The sequence below is a fragment of the Tetrao urogallus genome (genome assembly GCF_951394365.1).
Source record: "Tetrao urogallus genome assembly, chromosome: 20".
Classification (NCBI taxonomy): Eukaryota; Metazoa; Chordata; class Aves; order Galliformes; family Phasianidae; genus Tetrao; species Tetrao urogallus.
In genome coordinates this window covers 641372-665215 of record NC_136833.1, presented here as the reverse complement: position 1 = coordinate 665215, position 23844 = coordinate 641372, and the positions used below count along the sequence as shown (strand labels likewise).

General features: G+C 55.0%; 2 protein-coding genes and 1 pseudogene across 3 annotated transcripts in view; 1 reads left to right on the top strand and 2 right to left on the bottom strand.

Moving 5' to 3' along the window:
• Positions 1-671: 671 nt before the first annotated feature.
• Positions 672-5663, bottom strand: LOC306953920 (E3 ubiquitin-protein ligase TRIM39-like; the record flags this gene model as incomplete). The annotated part of the gene is made up of 6 exons (XM_079544944.1): positions 5050-5663; positions 4425-4520; positions 2698-2928; positions 2555-2577; positions 1920-2032; positions 672-1240 (listed from the first exon to the last, which is right to left on the bottom strand). The coding sequence occupies exons 1-6, from the start codon at positions 5491-5493 to the stop codon at positions 672-674; spliced, it is 1476 nt and encodes a 491-aa protein (XP_079401070.1). The 5' UTR covers positions 5494-5663.
• Positions 5664-6206: 543 nt separating this feature from the next.
• On the bottom strand, positions 6207-7214 carry LOC306954191 (C-C motif chemokine 4 homolog pseudogene; annotated as a pseudogene). Its single transcript has 3 exons — positions 7142-7214; positions 6752-6866; positions 6207-6306 (listed from the first exon to the last, which is right to left on the bottom strand). The product of its transcript is annotated as a C-C motif chemokine 4 homolog pseudogene (transcript).
• Positions 7215-14244: 7030 nt separating this feature from the next.
• Positions 14245-23844, top strand: part of HIP1 (huntingtin interacting protein 1) — a gene marked incomplete at both ends in the record, with an annotated part of 32697 nt that continues 23097 nt past the window's right edge. The window contains one exon of the mRNA XM_079545162.1: positions 14245-14364. Coding sequence (XP_079401288.1) covers positions 14245-14364 — 120 coding nt within the window. The remainder of the gene's footprint in view (positions 14365-23844) is intronic.

The following is a 23844-nucleotide window of genomic DNA, read 5'->3' as shown; positions in this document are numbered from 1 at the left end:
CAAATCTTATTTTATTCTCATTGAATCAGTCACTAAATTAAGATGCTTCATTATTTCTGTCTCCATTGCACAGGGCATAGCTGCTGGGCAGCACCTCCAGCCCCTGGGTGCTTTCAGTGAGCATCACCGGCTGATGAAGCAGCTGAGCTGAAGGACAAGAGAGCTGCCACCTGGGAGAACACTGCTGTGGAGGTCCTCCCTGGGCCATGGCCAGCAGCACAGCACTCTTTGGACAATACACGTGGTCCTCTGGGGCTGACAGTAGCAGGGCTTCTTGCTCCTTAAAAGCCAGTGAGTGCACAAGGGCCTTTTCTCCATATTCCAGAATTCAGCATTGAAATGCTGGGTGTCAGCCAGGGTTTGGGGTTAACCAGCAGGGATGGATGCGCCACAGAAATGCACAGCTAACGGCTCAGGGCTCGCCAGATCATCTCTTTATTGCCTCGTGTCAGAACAACGCATACCCAAAGCATCACAACACAGCAGGCTGTGAGCCCCTACCACCAGAAGCCTGTGGATGAGCAGTAAGGCACCGGTGGACAACAGGTGCTACAATCCCAGCATGGTCCTGGCTGGATCCCCACTCCATGCTACACACATAGCAACTGCCAGCCAGCACCTCCTGCTCACCCGAGCAGCTCGTTGTGCCCCCACAGTTCTGCCTGTCCCTGTCACAGGACGACGCAGCTGGTCCCCTGCGTGTCCCTCATCCAGGAGATCACCAAGGGCTCTGCATTTTTGCCCCCCATTAAGGAGCCCAGGTAGAAGAAAGGCCGGAGTTTCCCCGAGAACTTGTCGGTGAAGGTGTAAAGGTGGGAGCGGTCGGACACGCTGTAAAAGGAGATTTCTCCTGCCTCATAGTCCAGGAAGATGCCAATGCACCGGGGTCTGACACTCGGGGTCAGGCAGGAGACAGGGCAGGTAAGGGCCTCGTAGGCACCGTTCTGCAGCCGCAGCACCCAGTAGCCATTTTGGGGGGAAAAGACGATGTTTCCTTTCCGGCAGGCAGCCTCCTTGCACAGCCCCAGGCCCCACTCTGGCTTGTCTCCCACCTGCACCTCCCAGTAGCTGCGGCCCGAGAAGAAGGCCTGCAGCCCCAGCACCACGGGAACACAGCTGAACCTCTTGGGGCTATCAAAAAACATCAGGAACAGCTTCCTGCTCCCGCGCCGCACACTCTTGCGGTCCTCAGACAGGGTGAGCTCAAGGTGAGCCGTCTCAGGGTCCAGAGTCACATCCACTGGTGGGAGAGAAGGGAGGAGGACAAAAGGACTTTGTGAGTCCGTCACTGAGATGCTGAAGAGCCCCAGTCCCAGCTGCCAGCTGTGTGTAACCGCCTTATGCCTCGCATGCCACGTGGGGCTGCTGGCCTGGGGAACTGTGATTCATAAAAATCATTTCAGCTGTAAACCATGTCAAAGCAAGTTGGCATGTGGCTGCAGAATGGGAACAACCAGGGCAGCCTGGCATTCAGGGTATATCTTAATAAGTAACGGTGAAAACAAGAGTGTGTAAGCAATGCCCTCCCAACCCGAGACTAGAAGGAGAAAGCTCTCCAACCCTGGGAACCAGCCTGAACCCACCTATAGCAAACTGGTAATGTCATCCAAAATCTGAGAAGAAAACTCTCTAACTCCAGTGTAGTGTTAGAGGGAAAAAAAACCCACAGCACTGGTGCTAACAAAAAAAACCTGGTCTGAAACGGGGTCTGCTCTGAAGTCATGTCATTAAAGAGGAGCCTGAACCTGGATGGACTCCCACACAGACTCTTGCAGAGCCTGCGGGGGCCAAAGGCTTCAGCCAGGATCCCACCCCAACCAGCAGCCCACCTGTGTGTCAGGGACGCACCCAACACTTCCCCACGTCCCAGGGCAGGGGGCTATGACCACACGCACAGGGAGCTGGAAGCAGATCCTCACCTTTGAACTTCCTCAGCATGTGTCTTATACCCATGCAGCGCTCTGGGATGCTGTAGTCCTCCTTCAAGTTCACAGACACAGGTTTGGGGGCCTGAAACTTCATTGTTTCACACCTGAAAGGAGAGCAATACTGGGGACCATATTCAGTGCCCACTGCACAACAACTCTTCTGCAGCATCATGGGGCTTTCTGATGCCTTTCACCCGGCTGCACAGATGCATTCCCTCCCTTGAACTCCTCAGCCATGACAAAGCACCAGGAATGACTACTTGGTAGTAAATGCGATGGGACCTTTGATCCAGAGTAAACTGGTGCATAAGAAATGGATCTCAGGGAGGTGCAGAGCCACTGCCAAGTAGGGGTGCCTGGGAAATGGAGGAGACAGGCCAACCTGGCAGCACGGCCCTTAGGAGGGGACAGATCTCACATCTCACACCCCACAAGGCCAGACAAGACCTCAGTTCTGAGGCCCTGGAAGAGGAGGGTTCTGCAGCTACTTAAATTTCAGACCCCAGCCTTGTCAGCCCCAGGGCACTCTGTCTTTAGAGGACAAATGGAACACTGGGCTGGGAGACAGAGACACTGAGCGCCAGGAGGCAGCTTGGACTGTAAGTGGAAGGAGCACAGGTACCCACCTGCTCAGGATGCATCTCATGTCCTAGAAGAGAAAAGCCATTCTGGGTATGTCACTCCAGACTGGCCCCAACCACCTGGCCACACAGCAGAGGCCTGGGGCTGAGGCTGGGGACAATTGAGAGGGCTGGTGGCAGAGCCTGACCTTGAGCAGCTCCTCAACTGGCTGCTGCATCTTCTCCTTTATCTCCTGGATCAGCTCAACCAGCAAGCACTTCTGCTCTGTCACCCTGGCCAGGTTTTCAGAGATCATCACCAGAATCTGTGATTCTTCCTCCTCCAGCTTCTGAAGCAGCAGCTTCTCCTCATCAGCCAGCAGCTGATGCAGCTTCCCAAACTCACACACAATCGTCTCCCGCTTTCTCTTCACTTTCTCCTTGTGATAGGAAAGATGCACACAGTGAAGGCAGGCAGTGTTAGCCAGCTGAGTCAGAGCCCAGCGCTATGCCCAACATGCAGGAAACCGCTGCATTTTTGTCTGTGTTTATTTAAAAGAAGAGCCAAGGGATAAATGCCGTGGTTTGACCTAGCCAGAGTTCCCACTTGACATCCAACAGAAGGACAGCCATGACCAGCTGGACCTCCGATGCCCACAGATATCTGAGTGCAGCACAGAGGTCTATGGAGATGTAACCAGGTGTCAGGTGGGGTTTTGGGCAGGATTTTATCAGGAGATAAAATCAACTTGCCTGCGTGCCAGGCTCAGGGTGAGCTCTGCTTAGCAATCCTGCCAAAACGTGACAGCACCCAGGGGTGGGGTGGCAGGACTTCCTGGGTCACTGAGAATTCTCGCTGAACACGGAGATGAGAGGAGCGGTGACAGGTGGGGGTTGCAGTGCTTGAGAAAATTTTTTCCTAACACTTAATATTTGGCATCTGGCTCAAAACCTAAAGCCCAAAAGTTAACCAACTGCAGAAAAACATGCTGGGGTTAACTAGGACCAGGAAGCTTCAAAGCCCAGAAGGTAAATGAGAGGAAATCAAAGTGCATTTCCTCTTCATCTAAGCACAATTTCTTGGACCTGACTCACGAACTCCTGATAAGCCAGGACTGCAAGCCCAGCACTCGCTGGGGACATTTTTTCCTTTTTACTTAAGCAGGACAGAAGCCGGGGCAGCCTGGCAGTGACCCCACGGCCTTGACTCAGGCGGGGGTGGGACAAAGCTCTGTCACAACGCAGTGCCTGAGGGGGATGGTGGGTGCACTGCAGCACCCCCAAACTCCATCACTAGTGACAGCCCACACAGATAACTGGGAGAGCACTGAGAAACCTGTTTTCCCTGCCAAAGCTGATTAATCATCAGGTCAGCAAGGGAAAGCTCCAGCCAGAAGTTTCATTTCCTTTTCTGCAGTTATGTTTCCTTCTACGCCTAAACTGCCTCTGTTTTGCTGCTGTTCTGCCCCCAGGGCTGCTTGGGGTAAAGCAGAGGAGCAGTAATTTGCTTGTATTTTTGTAATGAAAACAATTTCAGCTCTAGTGCTTTGGAGCAGAGCTGATTGTGTGTCTCACACCTGCTTTTCACTCAAGCAAAACACAAACAGAAAGCATCTATTTGTTGAACTGGCACACAAGCCCCCACAATTTCCTTGGAGCTGGAATGCTGCTTTTTTTTTTCCCAAGCTGGGCTTTTTAATTTACTCAGGATCGCATTCACTGCAGTTTCCACACTCACTGATGCTGGTTTCTGGCGCCGTGCTTGTGGCTCTGCCAGCTATGATGGCTCAGGCTCCCTGGTAGATGTGGATCCTCCCTACAGCAGCAGCACATGGGACATGTCCCATCCTGGATTCACAGCCCCAGACCATTCCGGATTTTTTAAATTCCTGATGTTATGTAAGCTCATTCTTTCACAAACAAACCGAGCACCTGCCTTGCACTCCTGGGTTTTCATCTTCGCCTCTGACTCACGCTTCTTCATATCCTCCACTTCCTTGGAAAGTTGCTCCAGCGATTTCTGGAGTTTGACCTGAAAACAGCAGAAGCGAGGTCGGCCCTCCCCACCCTGCATGCTCTGCCCAGCCCCTGAGCTCACAGCTGCTGGTGCCAGCATGCAGCAGGGGACACGGCCCTGTGCCAGGCAGTGCCATCTCTGGCACCCATTCCCAGCAGCTGTTCTCTTCACTCTGCTCACAGCATTAACCCCCTCCAAGCAGCTCAGGTCTTTCCCTATTTTCCTCGCTATTTCAGTTCAGAGAGCAAGCGAACTGCCTCCCACATCGCTGGGACGTGGCATTTGGGTACCCCCACGACGCTGGGACATGGTGTTTGGGAGCCAGCAGTTCCACACCCCACCGCCCCGACTGTTTGCAGGGCAGGGAGCCAGGCTGTCCCACGCACACCGGCCGACGGCCGACGGGGGGACGGTGCCCCTTGCATTAGGAGGCAGCAAGTCCACCCTCAGCCCCGGCACCCGCAGCACAGTGGCTGCCACTCGCTTTGCCACCATTCTCACTCCGCAGCGGTGCCCGGGGCCATTCGCAGAGGGGTGCCCGTACCTTGTACACCTGCGCGGCCTCCTCGATGGGATAGACAGCATGCGAGCGGTGCTGCTGGGACTCCCGGCACACCACGCAGATGGGCTGCTCGTCCCCCTCGCAGAAGAGCTTGAGGCGCTCGTTGTGCAGGGGGCAAAGCGGGCTCCCACTCCCCGCCCCCGCTCCCGTCCCCACGCCGCCCCGCAGCCCCAGCTGCCGGATGCTCTCCACGATGTTGGCCAGCTGCCGGTTGGGCCGCAGGCTGCTGCGGCGGCAGGGCGCCCGGCACTGCGGGCAGGAGAAGGGCGCGTCGTTCCACAAGCCCTTGTCCTGGCAGTGCTTCCCGATGCAGCCGCGGCAGAAGTTGTGCCCGCAGTCGACGCTGACCGGCTCGCTCATGTACTCCAGGCAGATGGAGCAGACGGCCTCCTCGTGCAGCCGCTCCAGGGCTTCGGACAGCGCCATGGTGGGCGCCGCGGCCCGGCAGCAGCGCCGCGCGTGGCCTTGGACGATGCACCCGGCCGGGCCAGCGGCGACCGTGGGCGGAGCGCGGCGCCAGCGGGGCGGCCCTGAGGGCTGCGGCCTTCCCTGCCCGGAGGGTGAAAGTGAAAGCGAAGGCCTGCGGGGAAAACGGGACAAACGGCCCGACCTCAGTGGGACGAGGTGGGGCTCCGCCGGCCGCGGCGGCAGCAGGCCCTGCGGTGGCGGGGATGCCGGTGGTGCTGCCCAGCCCCTGCGTGGCCTGCAGCCATGGGGCAGCGACGGGTCAGGTGCGGCCTGTGGGCCCCAGCCCTGCCTGACAGAGAGACAGCTGGACGAAGGGCAGCTTTCCTTTGCTTTTATACTGCAAAGCCAACCGAAAGACAGCCAGTACAAATCACAGTGACAGGTTTGTCCCCAAGAAGTAGAAATGCTTTTGCATTTCTTAATTACTTAATTTCTTACTTTTTTTATTTCTTAATTTTACTTTATCTTTACTCTTACTTTACTTTAATCTTACTTTTTAATTCTTAATTTCTTAACACTTAAATAGGTAAATAAATAAGAGTATGTACAGAGTCTGTAAAACAGTCTGCAAACAGTCTGCCAAATGCACGGGCAAGGAGGTGACAAGGCTGTGATGGGAGGTGCCCATGAGAGGGCTGCAGCTGTGATGCTGAATGGGATTGAAGCACAGCTCACTGGCTGCTGTCCTTGTGCTTCTCCACATTCAGGATATCCTGAACCCACTTCTCTTCTGGTTTGGCACAGCACGTCGTCTTCTCAACCGTGGTGAATCTGCAGAAGGAAACACAGTTAAAGGGTGGAGGAAAAGGGAGAGCAGGGCTGGGCGACTGCATGCTCCTTGCCATTGGAACTCCACCAAGCTGACACCTCTGTAACTGCACGGCGGCTCTGCAGACGCACAGGGGTGAGCTCAATATCATCATAGATGTCCTTGCTGCTTAGAGGAGAAAGCCACTCCCCCCCGAGCTGCCTTCCCCAGCCAGCACGCTGTCCTGCCTGGGACTCTCTATCTTGGTGGAGGTGACCTGCTTAGAAATAACAGGGAGGACCAGAAGCCAACTGTTTGGGATGTGAGATTGGCCCCTGCAAAGTTTCCAGGTAATTCTCCTAACGTGGCAGAGCCCATCCGGCTTATGCCCTTTGCCATGCCATGTGGGGTTTCTTGGTGCTGCCACCTTTCAGTGGGCAGCCCTGGGGTCTGGGCAGAAATACTCACATCACACCGCGGTAGGGGCACCCGCTTCCTGTGTACTCATACATCACCACCTTGCTTGGGGGAAGCGCTTTGTTTAAGAAATTGTAGCAGCAGGGTCCGCGGGGCCTGACAGCAACTGGGAGAGAAGAGAGGTTTTCTGATTAAAGCCAGACCAGGAGCAGTGCCAGCAGGCTTGCAGGACCTGAAGGGCCACACTGAAGAAGGTGCTGCTCCCACCACAGTCTACCACCAGTCACCCTTCCCTCAGCAAAGCAAAGAGCAAAAAGCAAAGATCTGCCTTTCCTTTCTTACAGCAGGTGCTCAGAAGAGAGAGCCAACAAGAATTACTGGGACTTGTACAGCAGAAAGAGCAAGAAGAGAGTTCCTACAGAGTGGGGAGCTTGGACTCACGTGGACTTGAGGAGACCTGGTAGCAGAGAGCAGCCACAATGAGAACAGCAGTGGCAGCTGTGGAGGACTTCATGTTCCTTTTTGGTGGAGATTAATTGTAGGAGTCAGGCTAGACTGCTGCACAGGTCCTTCACTGGGCCTGATGTGGGATCCCTGGGTTCAGCTCACTCTATAAAGGTGCACAAGGCTGGAAACATGATGAAATTCTGCAGAAAGACAGCATGATACAATGGAAGAAGTGCTGTGTCAAGAAATTCTATGTGTGTACAAAGAGTGTGGAGTCCTACACCATCCTGAGAAGGGAAGTACCCAGAGTCCTGACGGGCAGTAGTGCCCGGATGTGGCAAGTGATATGCCATGACAAGATACTCTGAAATAAGAGGGAACAGGATATGACCAACTCTTCTTTTTTTTCCCCTCAGACCAAAACCTAGAAGTCAAAAACCTAGAAGTAGTGTTTCATGAGATTTTGCCTAGAAGCCACATGACAACAGGGAATGAGCATGGCTGGCACACACATCTAGAATATCTGCATCACAGAAATACAGAGCAGTGGACTCTGCAGCCATGGCAGCAGGAAGAGCCATGGGTCACACCAGCTGTGCTGGCTGCCTGCTCAGCAGGTCAGCGAGGCACACGGCCACTGTGTCCTGCTTGCAGCACTGCCCAGAGTGATGGGGCTTTCTTCATGCAACCAGGACATCACCAGCACATAACCACGCAGAGCAGAGGGTAGAGCACAGTGCTGTCCTAAGTCCGGGCTCCTCACCTGTCCTTCCCAACTCCGTCCCGCAACTCATTAGGGAACTGGTTCTGCTTCTACATTGCACTTCCACAAATGCCATGGAGCTTAAATACTACTGTGTTATCCATGGATGCAAGAATTGACTGCTAGCCTTCACCAAGAGTTTTAGAAGCTCACAACGATGTTGGTATGGTGGAGTTTGGCTTATGGTATTATTTTGTTCCAGTGATCTAGAACTGACATCCTCCTGGCATTATCCCAGCAGCCATATAGACATACAAAAGAGATTTGCTGGCTCAGCTGGTGCCGTTTAGGACAGGAGCAGTGTCACTGCAGCTCTCCTCTGAAACGTTACATCCCCACAGAAGGGCTCTGCTGACCTCCAGGCAAAGGCTTACGGATGACACCTCATGCAGGCAGAGGAAGAGCAAGAGCAAGGTATTGCTGGTGCTGGTGCAGTTTGTGGCTGCTGAACAACCACAGCTGCAGCCACTGGGCTCCTCTGTGGGGGAGGAACATTTAGACATGAGAAACCACTGCCCAACATGGTGGCCTTGTAGAGGTCCAGAGGAGGGACTCAATGAGTGAAGTGAAAAGATTCCCTGCACCAGGTGAAGAGCTTATTCTAGACCCAAGGCTCTTAAGTGCTCCAGGGTATCACCATCACCACAACTCAACCGACGGAACTTAGTGAGTCAGACCTTTCAGAAGGAGTGCGATAGAGGGCACTGAAAGATCTCTTATGCCCAGAGCCTTTTGCTTCACTAAAACACTGTGTTACTAAGCATCAGCAAAACTGGGCCAGGGTAAAACCACATGTGGGTGCTTCCCTGCTCCAACCCAGCCCACACCCTGCAGTCCCTCTGCAGCCTCACAGCTTTGCCTTTGCAGCAGTACAGGCCCTGACACATCCCTTTGTTTCTCTGTATCTCTCTTTCCCCTTTGCTGGGATTGCTGTCATCCTGCACTTCTGCTCAGGGATGCTGGGGAAGGGGTGGGTGAAGCACAGGCAGGAGCTGTGTGGACTTGGCAGGCCCCTCACACATCCATGTCCCCGTGAACCTGGCCACATATGACTGACGGATGTGCCACCAAAGATGCCACATGGGATGCTCTGACGTGCCCAAGGTACCAGACCAAGCTGACTCACTTTCCTGCAGCAGCAAACAGCAGATTGAGGCTGGGGGTGCTGAAAACAGGCTTGGAGACAGATTTGACCAAGTGGCAGGCTGGGAAACCACATGGTGAGATGAGATGAGTTGAAATGAGACGATGATGAGAAAACCGTGACACTCTGGAGTCACAGTGACCTGCTAACCTATGCTCCACCAACACTTCCCATTCTCATAGCCCTGCTCCCGTAATTTCCACCAGTGGTTTCACACCCAGCATCTACACGCGTTCGCCATTCAGGCCAATCCGAGTGTTCCCGTTACACAGCTCCACGTGGGGACCAGAACAAAATAGAAAAGGGAACAGGATGGAGGATGAGCTGGAGACATCCTCATCATGCAGCTCACAGTGACACAGCCCAGCTTGGAGCTGATTTTAGCTGAGTGTTCTGAATGTTCCTGCAATATTCAAATGTGATGTTGATGGAAATGTCACGATTCCTTTTGAAAATCAGTGTTTTCTATCAGAAGTATACATGAGCCTAGGCGTTTTGAATGAATTCTTGCTGCTGTGAGATATACTGGGCTGTGTTTCTTGCTCTCATTCATTGAGAGGGAATTCTTGGAGGTTTTGACACCTGTTATTCCCACATTTCACTGTTTTCCCCAACTCCATTCCTTCCTTGAAGGATGATTTTGTATTTCAGCCTTGGTTGCTCCTTCCTGCCAAGACAAATAATGCAAATCTCTAAATATTTTGATTTCTGAAGCCTCCTCCATAACATACATCCTAAACAGCAGCTATTTATGGAGTCTGTAAAACCTCTGCCGTATGGCGTTTCAGCTTTCAATAGAAACCACACATGGTGTCTTTGGACTCACTACAAGAAGGGCTTTGGGATGCAGGAGGAATTCTTTTCTTAGCCCCGAGGCAGCCTGCTCCCCCACCCTGACTCACTTCTGGAGTTTCACCAAGGGTCCCCTGGGAGCTGCCCCATCACCACTGCAGGTTTGAACTGGGAGCAGATCAGCTGGAAACAGAAGGAGAAGGATTGGGGTAATCGGTGGCTGTAGCCCTGAGAAAGACAAGCAAGATCTCAGATGAGATCTCAGATGAGATCTTGCAGAGGGACGTGGGGATCACAAGGAAATTCCCATGTGTCTGAGCCAGGGCACGGATTTCAAAGTAACAGGCTCGAGAAAATCTGTCAAATGAGAATGGCCGGAGGCTGTATGCAGTCTACGGAGTCAACAGGAAGAGTTGCCTTTCTCTTCAAGAGATCTGCAGCGCCCACGTCTGGAGGCATCGCTGCTGGGCTGGACGGACCGTGAGCCCGCACGGATCCTGACTGCATGCAGGAACTGCCCGTGTTGGAATTCCTGGGCCAGCTGCTCTTTCAGGGCTGTAAGGTGCTCCTGTGAAACTGCACCGAAAGCCTTGATCTGGAATTTCTATATCAGGATATCTGCTGACATTTACCGCAATATGAATATGAATATTTGGGGTAAATGTCAGCAGAAAAACACCAACTATTTCTCAACACACAGCAAGGAGGAAATGCAGTTTCTGCCATTTCCCAGGGTACGTGCAGGGCACCTAGAAAAGCCTCATTTTGAGACCAGGAACCTGGAGAGCAGGCTGCTGTGTTGGGATGTAGCCCCACAGGCATTGGAAGCACCTCCAACGCCAGGCTGCCTTTGCCAAATTACAGCCATGTGGATGTGTCCCGGTTTCCCTGAGCACCAGGCACCAACCTGCCCGGGGCTGGGCTGGTTTGCCCTGCAGCTGTAGCACTCAGGGTCAGGTTTAGGATCAGCAGCTGAGGGTCAGAGAAACTGCAGAAAACAAGCTGAGCGCCAGCGCTGGGATAGCCGGGACCTGACCTTTCCAGGCGTCTGCTGTCATGCGGTCCCACACACCACCCTGCACGCCCCAAGTCATACAGAAAACTTCTCTCAATGATCACGTCCTGATTTACAACAGAAGCAAAGCTGTCTCCTGCCCTGGGGGAGAGCAGCCTTTTGCACCCCTGCACAGGCAATGCATGTGACGCGCTCAGCCTAGGGTTGAACGCGAAGCTGCAGCGGCTGCCCTGCAGTGGAGAAGCTGTCCAGCAGATGGCAAGCACTGCTCACCTCCAGGCCCTGCCGTCCAGCGAGATCCTCACCTGGGCAGCCAGCCCAGCAAATTCCTGGCCTGAAAATGCAGCTGTAAGCTATGCTCAGCTTTGCTTTTGGATTCTTGGAAAAGGGAAGGCAGCTGCTGAGGCTTTAGCGCAGAGAACACACCTGGTGATGCTTGGGTTTGTGTCCCTCCTTGCAGAACCTGTTCAGGTAGGGCAGCTCACCCAGGACGAAGGTAGAGAGCGCAGGATGCCCTCAGGCTTCATAGCACCCTGTGCACTTGGGCAGTGACAGCCCTGCTAAGGGACAGCCATCCCTTCCCCTCCCTGCTCACTGCCCCGTGAAGCAGCCCAGGCCTGTTTCCTACAAAGGCTCTGTGATGGCTTTAGCTGACAAGGACTCAGCAGCAGCTATTTTGCCCAAAGTATCAAAAAATGGGATCCGAAGATAATAAAGCCTCATGTGCAGTCTCCACCTGCCTTAGAGGCTTCCACATGCCTTTTGCTTTGCGAAAAACTTTCCTGCTGGGTCTGAGCCACCACCCTGCACGCAAGACCCAGCCCTCACCTCACGACACATGGGACACTTTGGCTCAGAAAACATTTTTGTCCCATATTTGTACACTCAGCCTCATCACCAGGTTTGTACTTGTGGTGCCATTATTGCATTTGTGGGTGGACTGTCACAGCCACTTCCCTCCAGATGTGCCCTCCAGGGCTGGCTTCTCTGCTTCGGGAAGCTCAGGATTTTGTGTGTTAGAATGTCTCCAGAAGCGTGGAAGCCTGTTACAGGGCTCACCTCCAGGGCAAAAAGAGCAGGATCTTTGCACAGAGCCCCGTGCCCGCCTGCTTCAGCCCAGCCAGCTGGATAACAGAGGAGGGACTGTGGTGCTCTCTGTGCCTCTATTTTCTTGCTGAAACAAGGGGGAATCTGTGCTCACTCTGAGCCTGGGCCAGGCCACAGGAGGGTGAGGAGCGTGGCAGCAGCACCCTGGGGCTCTCCCAGTTATGGCTGGGGAGGATGGTTGGACAGGGAGCCTGCAGCTCCCAGCCCTGGGAACGGAGTGTTCCTTTGCCTGGTCAGGGCTCACAGCCCCTGATGTCCCTTCTGGCCATTCTCCTGCTATTTCCTGTCCCCTGTGGCTTGCAGGTCCTTTGGGTCAAGATTAAGCTGAGAAGTATCTGTCCTCACAGACACCGCCATGACAGGTTCTCCTTTGCCCTTTGCCTCCAGGCTACAGCCCAGCCTCTTGGAGCTAGAAGAAGGAGCATCTGATCAGAGGAAACCCAGCCGTGGATTCTGAGGAGCTGCTGGGCAGCTGCAATGGTGCCCAGCCCATCTTCCCTCTGCCTTTCTTACTTCCAACTCTCCCCCATCGCCTCCCCATGAAACACGAGGCACAGGAGCAGACCAACTCAGGGCAGCCCTGTGCCCACTCTGCGCATCTCATAACCTGCCTAACAGCAAGGTACCTGCTCCCACCAGAAAGCAGACCCCCAGATTTCTGCGAAGCTCCAAGGCACAGCCCAGCAGCACCACAGAGTGCTCTTAACAGCCAACCATGGGCTGGTTCTGGCTCCATGCTGCTCCAGCCCCTGCCTTGGAGCAGTTGGTAGGAAGAGACTGCTCTGGCTTGCATCCATCTGCCCTCCTCCAATCCTTCACAGACAAGGCACCTCCACAGTGGGCAGTCCAGGTCCCAGAATGGGGACCTTGCCACGGACAGAGAGAAGCACCTCAGTGAGAGACAGCAGCTGACATGAATCCCTCACATGGGTCCAAGGTGCAGCCAACCTCCAGCCCCAGGCCTGCTTGCTGGGGGCCGTGCTGGAGCAGGGTGCTTCTAGCCAGGCAGAGTGGCGTGGGACTGACAGGCATCCAATGGACCGTTCCTCCCTTTTTCTCTGTGGTCATCCGTTCCTTCATCTCTATTCAGCAATGACTTCATTTATTCAATTATTAATCACCTTGCTGCAAGAGTGGCTGAACTAAACCCATTAAAGCTCCGTTGGGCGCAGCCCCAAGGAAGGAGGCAGGTTTCCAGAAAGTGCATTAGAGGGAAGGCAGACAGGGAGACAGAGACAAGCCGAGGAGTGAGGCGGCCTTCTGCACAGCGCTGGCCATTTCCCAGCAGCTGGGAACCTGAGAAGCTCAGAGATGTGCAAATGTGTCACACCAGCAACCTGCTCACGGCTGCGCTGTGTGCGCGGCAACTGTTTCGGTGGAAAATTACACCTCAGCACTGAGTTACACAGCCCACAACTGCTTGCACAATTGCTCGAGGCAACCCACATCCTAAGCAGCTCCTCCTGGATCGTCCCTGTCACCTCTGCTGGGGCAGACAGGATGGCTTTGCTGTTGCCAGAAGTGGGGACGCTGATTTTACATCTGCTTTTGAGGTGCCAGAGCACTGCTGGTGCATTCCCAGCCCAGCTCCCTGCTCTTCCCTTGGCCAACGTCAGGGATCGACCACGGAGCGGCCACACAGCGCCGCACGGCGAGCCCCGCTTCCTCCTACCCCTGCTCAGCCGGAGGGGCCTGCAGCCGCCTCCCGCCCCAGAACCCCTGCGCACAGCCAGGTCACAGAAAGTTCCCGTCACCTTCCCACCCCGCTGCCCGCCGTCCCCCACAGCCCCGGCACCCCGTGCCCGTTCTCAGCTCCCGCCCGCCAGTGGGCGCCACGCTCCATCGCCGCCACGCGCGGACGCCCGCGGACGAGGACGGAGTGTATGAGCGGCAGGCGCCGCAGCCAATCATCGCAGAGAGTTTGCTTGGGGGCGGGACCACAGGGCAGGGTGGGAGCTCCGAGGCGTAGCCCTTCTGGAGGGGCGGGATCTGGTGTTGAGAGGGGGGCGGACGGACCGATGAGCCTGGAGACGGTCACGTGAGCTGGCCGCCTGCACGGCTCGAGACCGGCCCTTCGGAGAGCTCGTTCTGATGGCGTTAGGAGCAGCCAATGAGAGTAAAGGGGCGGAAGCAGGGAGGGGAGCGGGCGGGGCGGGCGGGGCGGCCCGCTCCGTGAGTGGCAGATAACTTGGCCAATGGCGCGCGGCCCTGCCGGCGGCGGCGCCGAGCGGAGCGGTGGCGAGTGCGCGACGGAACAGGAGCGGCGCGGCGGGGCTATGGACCGCGTGAGCAGCTCCATGCGGCAGGCGGCCAACCCGCTGCCCAGAGTGCTGAGCCGGCGGGCGGGCGGCGGCGGCGGCCTGGAGGCGGAGCGGGAGAGCTTCGAGCGTGCCCAGGTGCGGGCAGGGCGGCCCCGGCGGGTAGTGCCGCCCCGGGGGGCGGGGACTAGAGCGGGGGCGGGGCCAGCGGGTGGGCGGGGGTGTGGAAGGTGGGCGGGGCTAGTCACTGTGGGCGGGGCTTAGGGGTGGGAGCGGTCGGGCCAGGTGTGCTGGAGTAGCTCCAGCGGGCGGGGCCTGTCAGGTGGGCGGGGCTACGTTGGATGAGCCAGATGGTGGAAGAGCACAGCCCTGGGTGGGCGGAGCCGTTCCGGTGGGCGTGGCTGTCCCAAATGGGCGGAGCTCATGCAGCACCGCCAGGTGGGCAGCTGGCCGCCATCTTGGGTGAGGCTGTGGCGGTCGGCTATGCTGCCCATAGCGCCCTCGCCTTGGGGCCTGTTGGTGGGACAGCCGTTGGGTTCACGGTCTGGGCCCCCACAGGTGTCACCCCTGAGGCTCAGGCACAGCTGGCACACCGCTGTCGTGGCCCTGGGCTGTGCTGCAGCAGTGGGGCCTGGCCCTGATCCTGCTGCGGGAGCTGTCTGGGGGAGCAGGGCTGTGCAGGCACTTTAGGGAGAAAGATTTGGGGATGAGGGGTGTGGAAACAGCTGTGGAGGTCCCCTGGTGAGGCACAAAGCACAGGGAGATGCAGGGACAGAGGGAGTGGGATGGGTCTGCTGGCTCCATGGTGACAGTGCACCAGGAGCAGCTCCAGCGGCCCCACAGGAGGAGAAATGTGAGGATTTCAGGTGGGTGAGGATGGCACAGCGGTGAGCGCGGCACAGGGAGTCCCTTCTGCACAGGACCCTGCAGCTGTTCTCAGTGCTGGCTTGGGCCCTGAGTGGCTCTCAGTTCCTGTGGGCGGTCAGCTCTGCAATTTCCTGCCCTGCTCCCTTTGCATAATTCTCTCTCTGTAGTTTAGGGAACTTGGAGGCACCCCTCAGATCTTCCATGTTTGTCAAACTTCTTCTTTCTGAGGTTTTATTGTAGAAACCCCATGCTGTTGCTTTTCTTGTTGCTTCTTTATTGGAAAGTGACTTTTCTTAACCAAAGTTCCATACGCTCAGCAGCTTTCCAAGTGAATGTTTTCCCTGTATTTCTGCAAGCGCAGCCCCATCCCTTTCTTGCTTCCAAACCCACCCATCCCGTGGCAGCTGGGAAAATATCTGGGACTGAAAGAGCCCCCCGCAATCATGCCAGAAGGACTCATGGTGACCTGGGTAACAGCTGCTGGGGTTGGGCACCATCATCTCGTGTGGTCAAAGGGGAGATGAGAGCACCCCGCCAAGAGCTGGTGGTGGTTATGGGATGTCATACCATCTTTCTGTGCCAAGGCTCACCTGTGCTGGAGGTGTGTGGGGAAGGACTGAAGCCTGGACCCTCCCTTGGGTGTGTGCCTCGGGATCCTTCCTGCCTGGCTTCCCCTCTCCTCCCTGCTCCTTCTTCTGTGGGTGTTCCCATGCCAGGATGGGGCTGAGGAGCACATCTTGCTATCGCAGTGCATGGACGTGATGCACTGCCTTGGCAGAGATGAGATGTTCGACACTTGGGTGAGCCAAGATCTTGAGATGATGTCAGGAGGAGGAAGGATTTCTGTGGGATGCGGAGGACCCGCACAGATGGAGCTGAGCACGGGCGTCACAGCAGGACACAAAGCCACCCAGAGCTTCTGCTGTGCCACCGGCTGCCCTGGCACTCCCGCAGCCCGTGGCTTTGCCAGCCCCAGGAACGTATTCAGCACTGCGAGTAGGGATGAGCATCATCTGGAAACATCACTGTCTGGAAGAGTGTCCTGCCTCACCCTGAGCACATCTGCCCAGCTGCCTCTGGGCTTCTGCATGGCCTCTTCCCTCCTTTGGGAAACCAAATGCTGGAGAGGGGTGAATGTGCGTGGAAAGGGGTGATGTGGAGGCTTCCTCAATGGGTGTTGGTGTCCAGTGCAGCAGCGAGGAGTGGCTTGCTGTGGGAATGCTCCTGGGCTGCCTTAAGGCTCTCCCTTTGCGATGCAGCCTGGCTCAGGACAGGGCTGTTGTCATGGTTGTGGTTCTCATTGCTGCTGCAGGGCTGGAGCAGAATTGTGTTAGGAGTACATGTTGTGCCCTTGGGGATAATGGTGCTGCTGGAGGTGGTGCCTGGCATTGGAGAGGGGACTGCTGTGTGCTTCGTGCCACATCCTGTGCCCATCAATGGCCTTGGGCATTCATTTTCTGGGCTTTCTCCTGATTGTAGCAAGTGTTAGGAGAAGACGTTTCTTGCTTAAAATTCTTCCAGGAAATCTGAAAAGTTTGCACGTATCTTCTCTTCAAGTTGTTCCCGGTGAGAAGAAACACAGATTGCTGATCACCCACTGCAGCTGCCATGCTGCCTTGCATGCAGGTGTAGTGTGCTGGGTCCTTACAGCTCCATGCTGGTGCAGGACCAGCACTAATAGCAGCTTCTGGCTGAGAAATCCTCATGGAAAGACATCAGTGCGGCCACAAGTGGTGATTGAGCTCCCAAAACGAATCCTTGGGAGCTCTGTGCTGTGCCAGCTCCTGCTATACAAGCTCTGCTACCACCCCTTGCCATCCCAAATCCAATCTTCTGCTGCACCAAGCCTAGTCCATTACATCCTGCAGCCAGTTCTGCAGGTGGGCATGAGTGGGGAGCAGCCCTGTTCCCAAAGCACTCCAAACCTCATTGCATGCACTGCAGTGAGCACCATGACGTTCTCCACCCAGGAGCTGGTCCGTTGTAACTTGGCCTCATGGAGGAAATGCCATTTTGCTTCTGACATCTTCGCTTTTACAAAACAATTTTTGTGGTTCAGATGCTGCAGCCGCTGGCAGTTTTGCCAAGAACTTCAGTTCTTACACAGGAAATGAGGCTCCTTTCAAAGCACCAGTGTTGCTATATATATAGCCTCTCTGTACAGATATTTAAAGAAACATATTGACACTGGCAAGAACAGGAAAAAATAGCTCCTGCCTGTGGAGGGTGAGGGATGAAGCCAGCTGAGCCCATCCTGGGGGAGCCGGTGATACAGGGGATTAATTCTCTGCTCTTTCATCTCCAGGAAATCGAGCTCTTGTGCCTTGTCCTGAGTGATCCCCAATGCTCCCGGTGTCTTTTGTTGTAATAGGAATTAGAGGTGCCTGGGAGTGAATACAGCTTCAGCAGTGAAGAAATGAGTCATCCCGGCTCCTTTCAGTGAGTCTTACTTAGGAACTTATTTCCATCCCCACGGCTTCGCCTCTGTGAAAGAAAATAGTTTCTCTTCTCAAATTAGCTGCATGAGGTCTGCCTTTCCCTTAATGAAATCTAGGGTGGTGGGGTTTTTTATTTAAATCCATGCAGAAATAACTGAAGCTTTTCTGTGATGCTGGACTCAGAGAGTGGGTGCAGGGAGCAGGTGGGGCCATGGATGGCAGCATAAGGAGGTGCTGGTGGAGCTGGGTGTGTTGAGGCACAGCGAGACCCCATGCTCCTTGGTCACCTCCAGTTTTACAGCTCAGTGTCTGCTATGCACAGGTGCAGAGAATCAATTTAAACCCACCTAATCCTAAAGGGATCTGGCTGGGGCAGTCGGGACACCCCAGTCCTGCTGCCATGACCTCAGCCTGGGTGATGCAGCAGCACGAGGAGCAGAGGAGGGCCGGGCCCCAGACCCCTGATTCGTTTTGCCCAGTCACTATCTAGGAAAACTTCCTGGGGACAGAGTGTGTGGAGGAGGCAGGCAGTCAGCGGGGTTGCAGCCCGGATGTGCACATCCCTGACGGCTGCTGGCCATGGCTGTGTGTTGCTTGCTGTTCGGGCTGACCGGGGTGGCAGGTAAATTACCCCCAGTCTGCACAGAGAAGGCAAAGTTCCCGGCTCAAAGCTGTGTGCAGACATTTAATATTTTGTGTGCCAGCACATGCAGCTTCCTTTTGTAACGGCAGAATTTCAGTTCCTCCTTTGGTGGAGGCATTTTTGGGCTCATGCCCTGGGGATCCCAGCCAGGGACACCTCAGGTGAGTGTGTCTGCACCTGCCCGTGGGGCTCAGCATGTGCGTGCTGATCCCATCCTTGCCTTGCCTTCAGCCCCCTGTGCTGGTTTGGTGCTGGGACAGGCAGGCACCGTTGCATTCTCTCATTACCAGAGCTGCAACCATTGTTTTGCAGGACTTTCGTCATTTTGCCTTTACTTTTGTCACAGCCTGTTACCTGGTTTTACACTCCATCTCAGTTTGATGGCATCACTCCCTGCACAGACCACATTTGTGTGCACATCCATCCCAAGGTACCCAGCATTGCCATGGGCTGTGAGGTGTCCTTTGGGCCCCGTGGCTCTCACCCCTACTTTTTGCTTTGCCTCATGGTCCACAGACACAGACCCAAAAAGCACTTTTCTCCCAGCAGCCGGGCTGCCCGAGATGGCACATTAAATATTTACCATGCAGAACGAGGAGGCAAGTTGCTGCAAACAAAGGAACCCATTGGGAGCAGAGGCTTCTCTCATCAGGGCAGGGCTGGAGACTTGCTGTTATTGTTAACATTTGTCTCTTTTATTCCATGCAAGCAGCCTAGAGCTCTCTAGAGAGTGTATGGCATTGCTTTTTATTTTAATTAGCAGATGCTGGCTGGAAAATAGTGTTTTCCAGTCATTGTGTTCACATAAAGTGGACGAGCATATGGGGTTCTGTAAGCACAAAGCACGCTGCTGCGCAGCCCAAGGATTGTCCCCATTCCTTCTGACAGCCCCGAGTCCTGGAGTATCCTGCTGTGAAAGGGACCCCAAGGACCTCGCAGTCCAGCTCCACGTGGCTGCCATCACCCGTGCTGATGATTAGCAGCACCTGCAGTGTGCTGACATCGTGTCACATCCTGTATCACGTCCCATGTCACATCTCAAGTCTCCAGAAGTGCTCCCATCAGAAGTCGCCCTTCCTCTGGTGATGTGGGAAGGTCAGAAGGCATGGCTGAAGGGGAGGAGAGGAAGTCCTTGACTTCTGTGCTGCCTGGGAAAACCTCTGTTGGTGGCGTCGTTCCCAGTCTGTAACCTGATGGAGATCCCATGCTTTCCCAGCAAAAAGCACTTTGTTTACTTCACAAATGGGAATGAAATGTTCCTACAGAGCTAGCAAGGACTGGCTGCTTTTGTGGAGGTAAACACTTGTCTGGAGGGTGCAAAGGTACACACGCTTCTGGGTCCTTTGCTGCTGCTGCTGCTGCAGAACCCCCTGCCCCCACAGGCTCTGCCCTTGTTCGTCTGCTCAGCAATGGCAGTCCCACTTGGGCTCTGTTTATAGCTCCAAAAGCAGTGCCTTGAATTACTGAGTCGCTGGGGAGGCCAAATGCACAGGGGAGGAGCCACAGCTAGAAATAGGCATCGTCTCACGCATTCCCGTTTTATTTTTTTAACAGAGATGTCCAAGTTTGCTGCAGATGCCCAGCTGGGGAAGGCGCCCTGTGCCTATTGCATCGTGGCTTCTTTCGTCTTTTCTGGGGCTCTGCTCTGCCCGGGGTCCTGCTGGGGGTGCCCATGGGGACATCCCACTTTGCATCTCTTGTACTTTACCAAAAGAATGCACCCGAGTCATAGCTGAGCCAAGTCTTCCTGCTCACCAGCCACCACGTGGAAATGGCAATCAGCCGCGCTGCGTGCATTGAATCGTTTATGATTTTAACCCTTCTCCCCCCTTCCTGCTGCTGCAGGATCAATTATTCTCTGTATTTCCACCTTCTCTTCCCCTCAGGAGAAGGTAAAGGAGATTTTGCTGAGTGTGGAGATGTTAAGAGCTGCTGATTGCTATCGGAGATAATGGAGGATCGGAGTCTGCCGAGCTCCTTTCTTCTGATAAGTGAGTTCAGGGTGTCTTAGTGCCTCCAAGTGCCCATTTGCTTTTAGCCTGCAAGGCATGTGCTGTGCTTACAGCATCCAGGCACAGCCTGCTCTAACCCTGGGCAATTCCACCCTGCAGCCATGAGGAGTGAGGACTGTGCTCAGCTGCACGCACCTCTGGGATGGGTGAGGCTGCACTCAGCCAGGAGCCGGCATCCAAAAATGTGCTCCAAGTCCCCATTGCCTGAAGGAATTGTGGAGGATTTTCTCAACAACAGAGCTGGGTGCTGCACTCCCTGGGGCCGAGCCCTCGCAGTGTGTTTGTATGTCCCTTGTCCCATGGCTCTCCTCTGGACACAGTGCATCCCTTACAGGAGGATGCCCTGGAGGCAGTGAGGACCTGTGCTGGGATGGCTCTATGCCGCAGCCTGGGAGTGTCCAGAATGGCTTAAAAATAATTAAATTGGGTGTATTAATATGATGATCTCAAGCAGTTGGAAGATTTCAGGGCTTCACTGCAGCATCCCTGGTGTAAAGCCCAGGGAAACGCAGTGGCGTTCTCCCCCACGGCACCGCAGCGTGATGGTGGCCACACAAGGACCTCGCTGCCTCCAGATAGGCTCCTGATGGCTCCAGCTCCTCCGTGTGCAGTTCAAGTGCAATTTCCCACATCCTGCTGGATGGCACAGGCATGTGTTCCACGCCCAGGGCAGGGTTTTGCCTTCTCGATTCCTCTCCAGCAGCGGTCCCAGGGCTGGAAGAGCACCACAGTGCTGGCCTTTGTTCTAGGGCTGGGAAGTGAAAGGGCTCACTAGCGCGCTCCAGGCCAGCGGCATTTGTTTTCAGAAATGGAAAATGAGTAAAAACTAATATTTGGATCTCAGGAAGGAACTTTGCAGCCTTTCGTGCCTGTGATTGCCCCGCTCGTAAGCCTCAGGCAGGCAGAAGGAGCTGTTTCCTCCCAGCACTGGGTTTTTTCCACCGCAGCGTTGGCTCTGAGGACGCCCTGCTCCACCCGCGTCCCGGCGGACGTCCCTTGGCACCACATGCTTTTGCTTTCCCCACTTGTAGCAAACAAACACACGTATCCTGAGCATGAGAGAGATCGAGCAGGGACAGTGAGGCCACTGCTGCTTCTGTCACAGCGCATGGAACGTGCACTTAGGTACCAGAGTGTGGCTGCTCTTCTATTCTCCCACTGTGAGTCCATCAGAAAATCAGATGTGAGGGGGAAATTCTTTACTATGAAGGTTGTGAGGTGCTGCACTGCTGCCCAGAGCTGTGGGCTCCCCATCCGTGGAGGTGCCCCGGGCCATGGAGGGCTGTGGGCAGCCTGAGCTGGGGGCACCCAGCCCGTGGTGGATGGGGCTGAGGGTGCTGTGAGGCCCCTTCCTTCCCAACCATTCTGTGACTGTGCTGGGCGCAGGTCAGTGCTGCTCGCAGGGTCACCACGCGGGGACCTCAATGCAGCCTGGGCAGCCTTGGCCTCGTCACTGTCAGCAGCGTGAGGGGATTTTCTAACCTGAACCCAGGTTGTCTGTCCATCAGCTGATCTCACTCTGGTCACTAATTCGAACTTTCACAGAGGGAAGGCAGAGGTGATGGTACCAGCAAATCTACACTGTAAAAGTACCGGTGTGTCAAGATCACTGTTACTGGGAACACCCATTTGTACCCATCATTCTGGAACCAGTTCCTTTGCCTTGTGCTCCATGGGTTTCATGGCCTCTGGCTGATGGCCAGAGGTGGAAGGGACCTACAAAAGATCGTAGAGTCCAACATTAGGGCTAACAGAAAGTTAAAGCATGTTATTGAGGGCATTGTCCAAATGCCTCTTGAACACTGCCAGGCATGGGGCATCATCTGCCTCTCCAAGCACCCAAGGACGTGAGGGATGAGCTGAGGGATGGAGGTACTTTGGCTCTGCTTCCTCTGCAGCCTCTGGTGCTCCTCATGCTCCAGCCCTGCTGCCCTGGCTCTCTGTAAATAAAGCTGATGCTTCCAAGGCAAAACTTAAGAGTTTTGAAAGGAACTCAACGGGAGCCGCATTTAATCGACTTGTTTGCTGAATAATTTATGGCAACGATCCTGTTATGGACAGGCTGCAAAGTGGAGAAGTGAAGAGAAAGTAGGAGCCATTGATTTCTGCCTGGGAGCATTTAGCTGAGTACACTCTGGGGGCACGAAGGGAAGACGGGGATGGATGAGCAGCAGTGGTGGAGGAGCACCTGGGGGATGGAGGAGCACCCAGTGTGGAGCACTCAGGTGATGAAGGAGCACTCGGCGGTGGAAGAGCACTTGGGAAAGAGGAGCAGCCAGGGGTCAGAGGAGCACCCTGGAGATGGGATGGAGGAGCACCAGGCTCCACGTGCCAGCTCTCTGACAAGGGGAGCAGTGTGAACGCACTGAGCTCAGCGCTGGTGTTCGGGCAGCTCACTGATGAACTCTGCTGACCCCGCTTCCTTTGCTGGGCGTTGTGCTTATCTCGTCGCATCAGCTCACAAAAAGGAAGTGCAAAACTCAAGCGGTGCATTGTGCAGAGTGGGCTGCATGCATGTAAAGGAAGACAGACTGTAGAGTCACAAGGGCTTTCCAGAGAACCCGCACGTACGTGTGGAGATGCAGGGGACACGGAGACATCTGCAAGTGCGAAGCAAGTGGCCACTTAATATTAGCTGAGGTTAGACGTGAGGTTTCACATCCTCCTGCTGCAATTCGGTTACACCCATGTGGTATTGATGCCACTGAATGCTGTCCTTTGGCTCTAGCACATAAGCTAGTGCCTGCCCCATCTGCCCCCCAGCAAGGCTCCATGCCCAGTGCCCAGTGGGACGCATGGTTTGCTCCTGCCCTGGTCCCGCAGAGCAGCCCTGCAGAGCTGGGATCCCGCAGGGCAGGTGCTGCCTGTCCTTCCCATCTCGTGCGTTTTTCAGCTGGTTGCTGTGCAGCTGCTGAGCTCCTGCTCACCCCACACCGGCCCCGGCTGCAGGCACTGGAACACGAGCAGACATCGATGGAACCAGCAGCTAAAAATAACATGTTATCAATAACAGGGGCAGGAACCGTGGCTGGATCATTTAATTTTTGAAGACAATCCATATATTGGCAGCGCAACAGAGCATGGTGCAGCCCCCCTCCCTGCAGCCCAGACTGCCCACCCCTGGCCCCTCAGCTTTGTGCTCTCACTTTCACATGCATGGGGAACTGCAGCATTAGAAAGCTTTTTGGTTTGTTTGGGCTTTTTTTAATGAGTTGAGCTTTTAAGTCCTGCGCTAAATAGGGTATTATCGAAAATCAAGATTTGCAGGTATTTGGGCATTAATAATCTGGCAAGATTTTCTGGTGTGTTGGAGCACCTGAACAGCTTAGAAATCTGCCCTAAAGTGCCACAGCATGGCTCATGCACAACTCGGAACTGGGAAGCAGCTGCTTCACCCTTGGTTGCACCCACTTCATACACTGTTCTCTAAATGGCTCCAGAATGGCACGGTGCAGCCAATGACCCCCACCCAGCACAAAGCATCCCCCAGCTTTGCAGACCAGAACGGAAACCCAGCGTGGCTCAGCTCATCCCTGCAGCACGGGCTGCTGTGCGGAGCCATGAGAACAGGACTGGTGCTAAGAATGCCTAAAGCCTGCAAAGCAGAAAGCAAACGGTTTCTTATGTGCTCAGTGCTTGTCAGTGCCCTTCCAGCTCT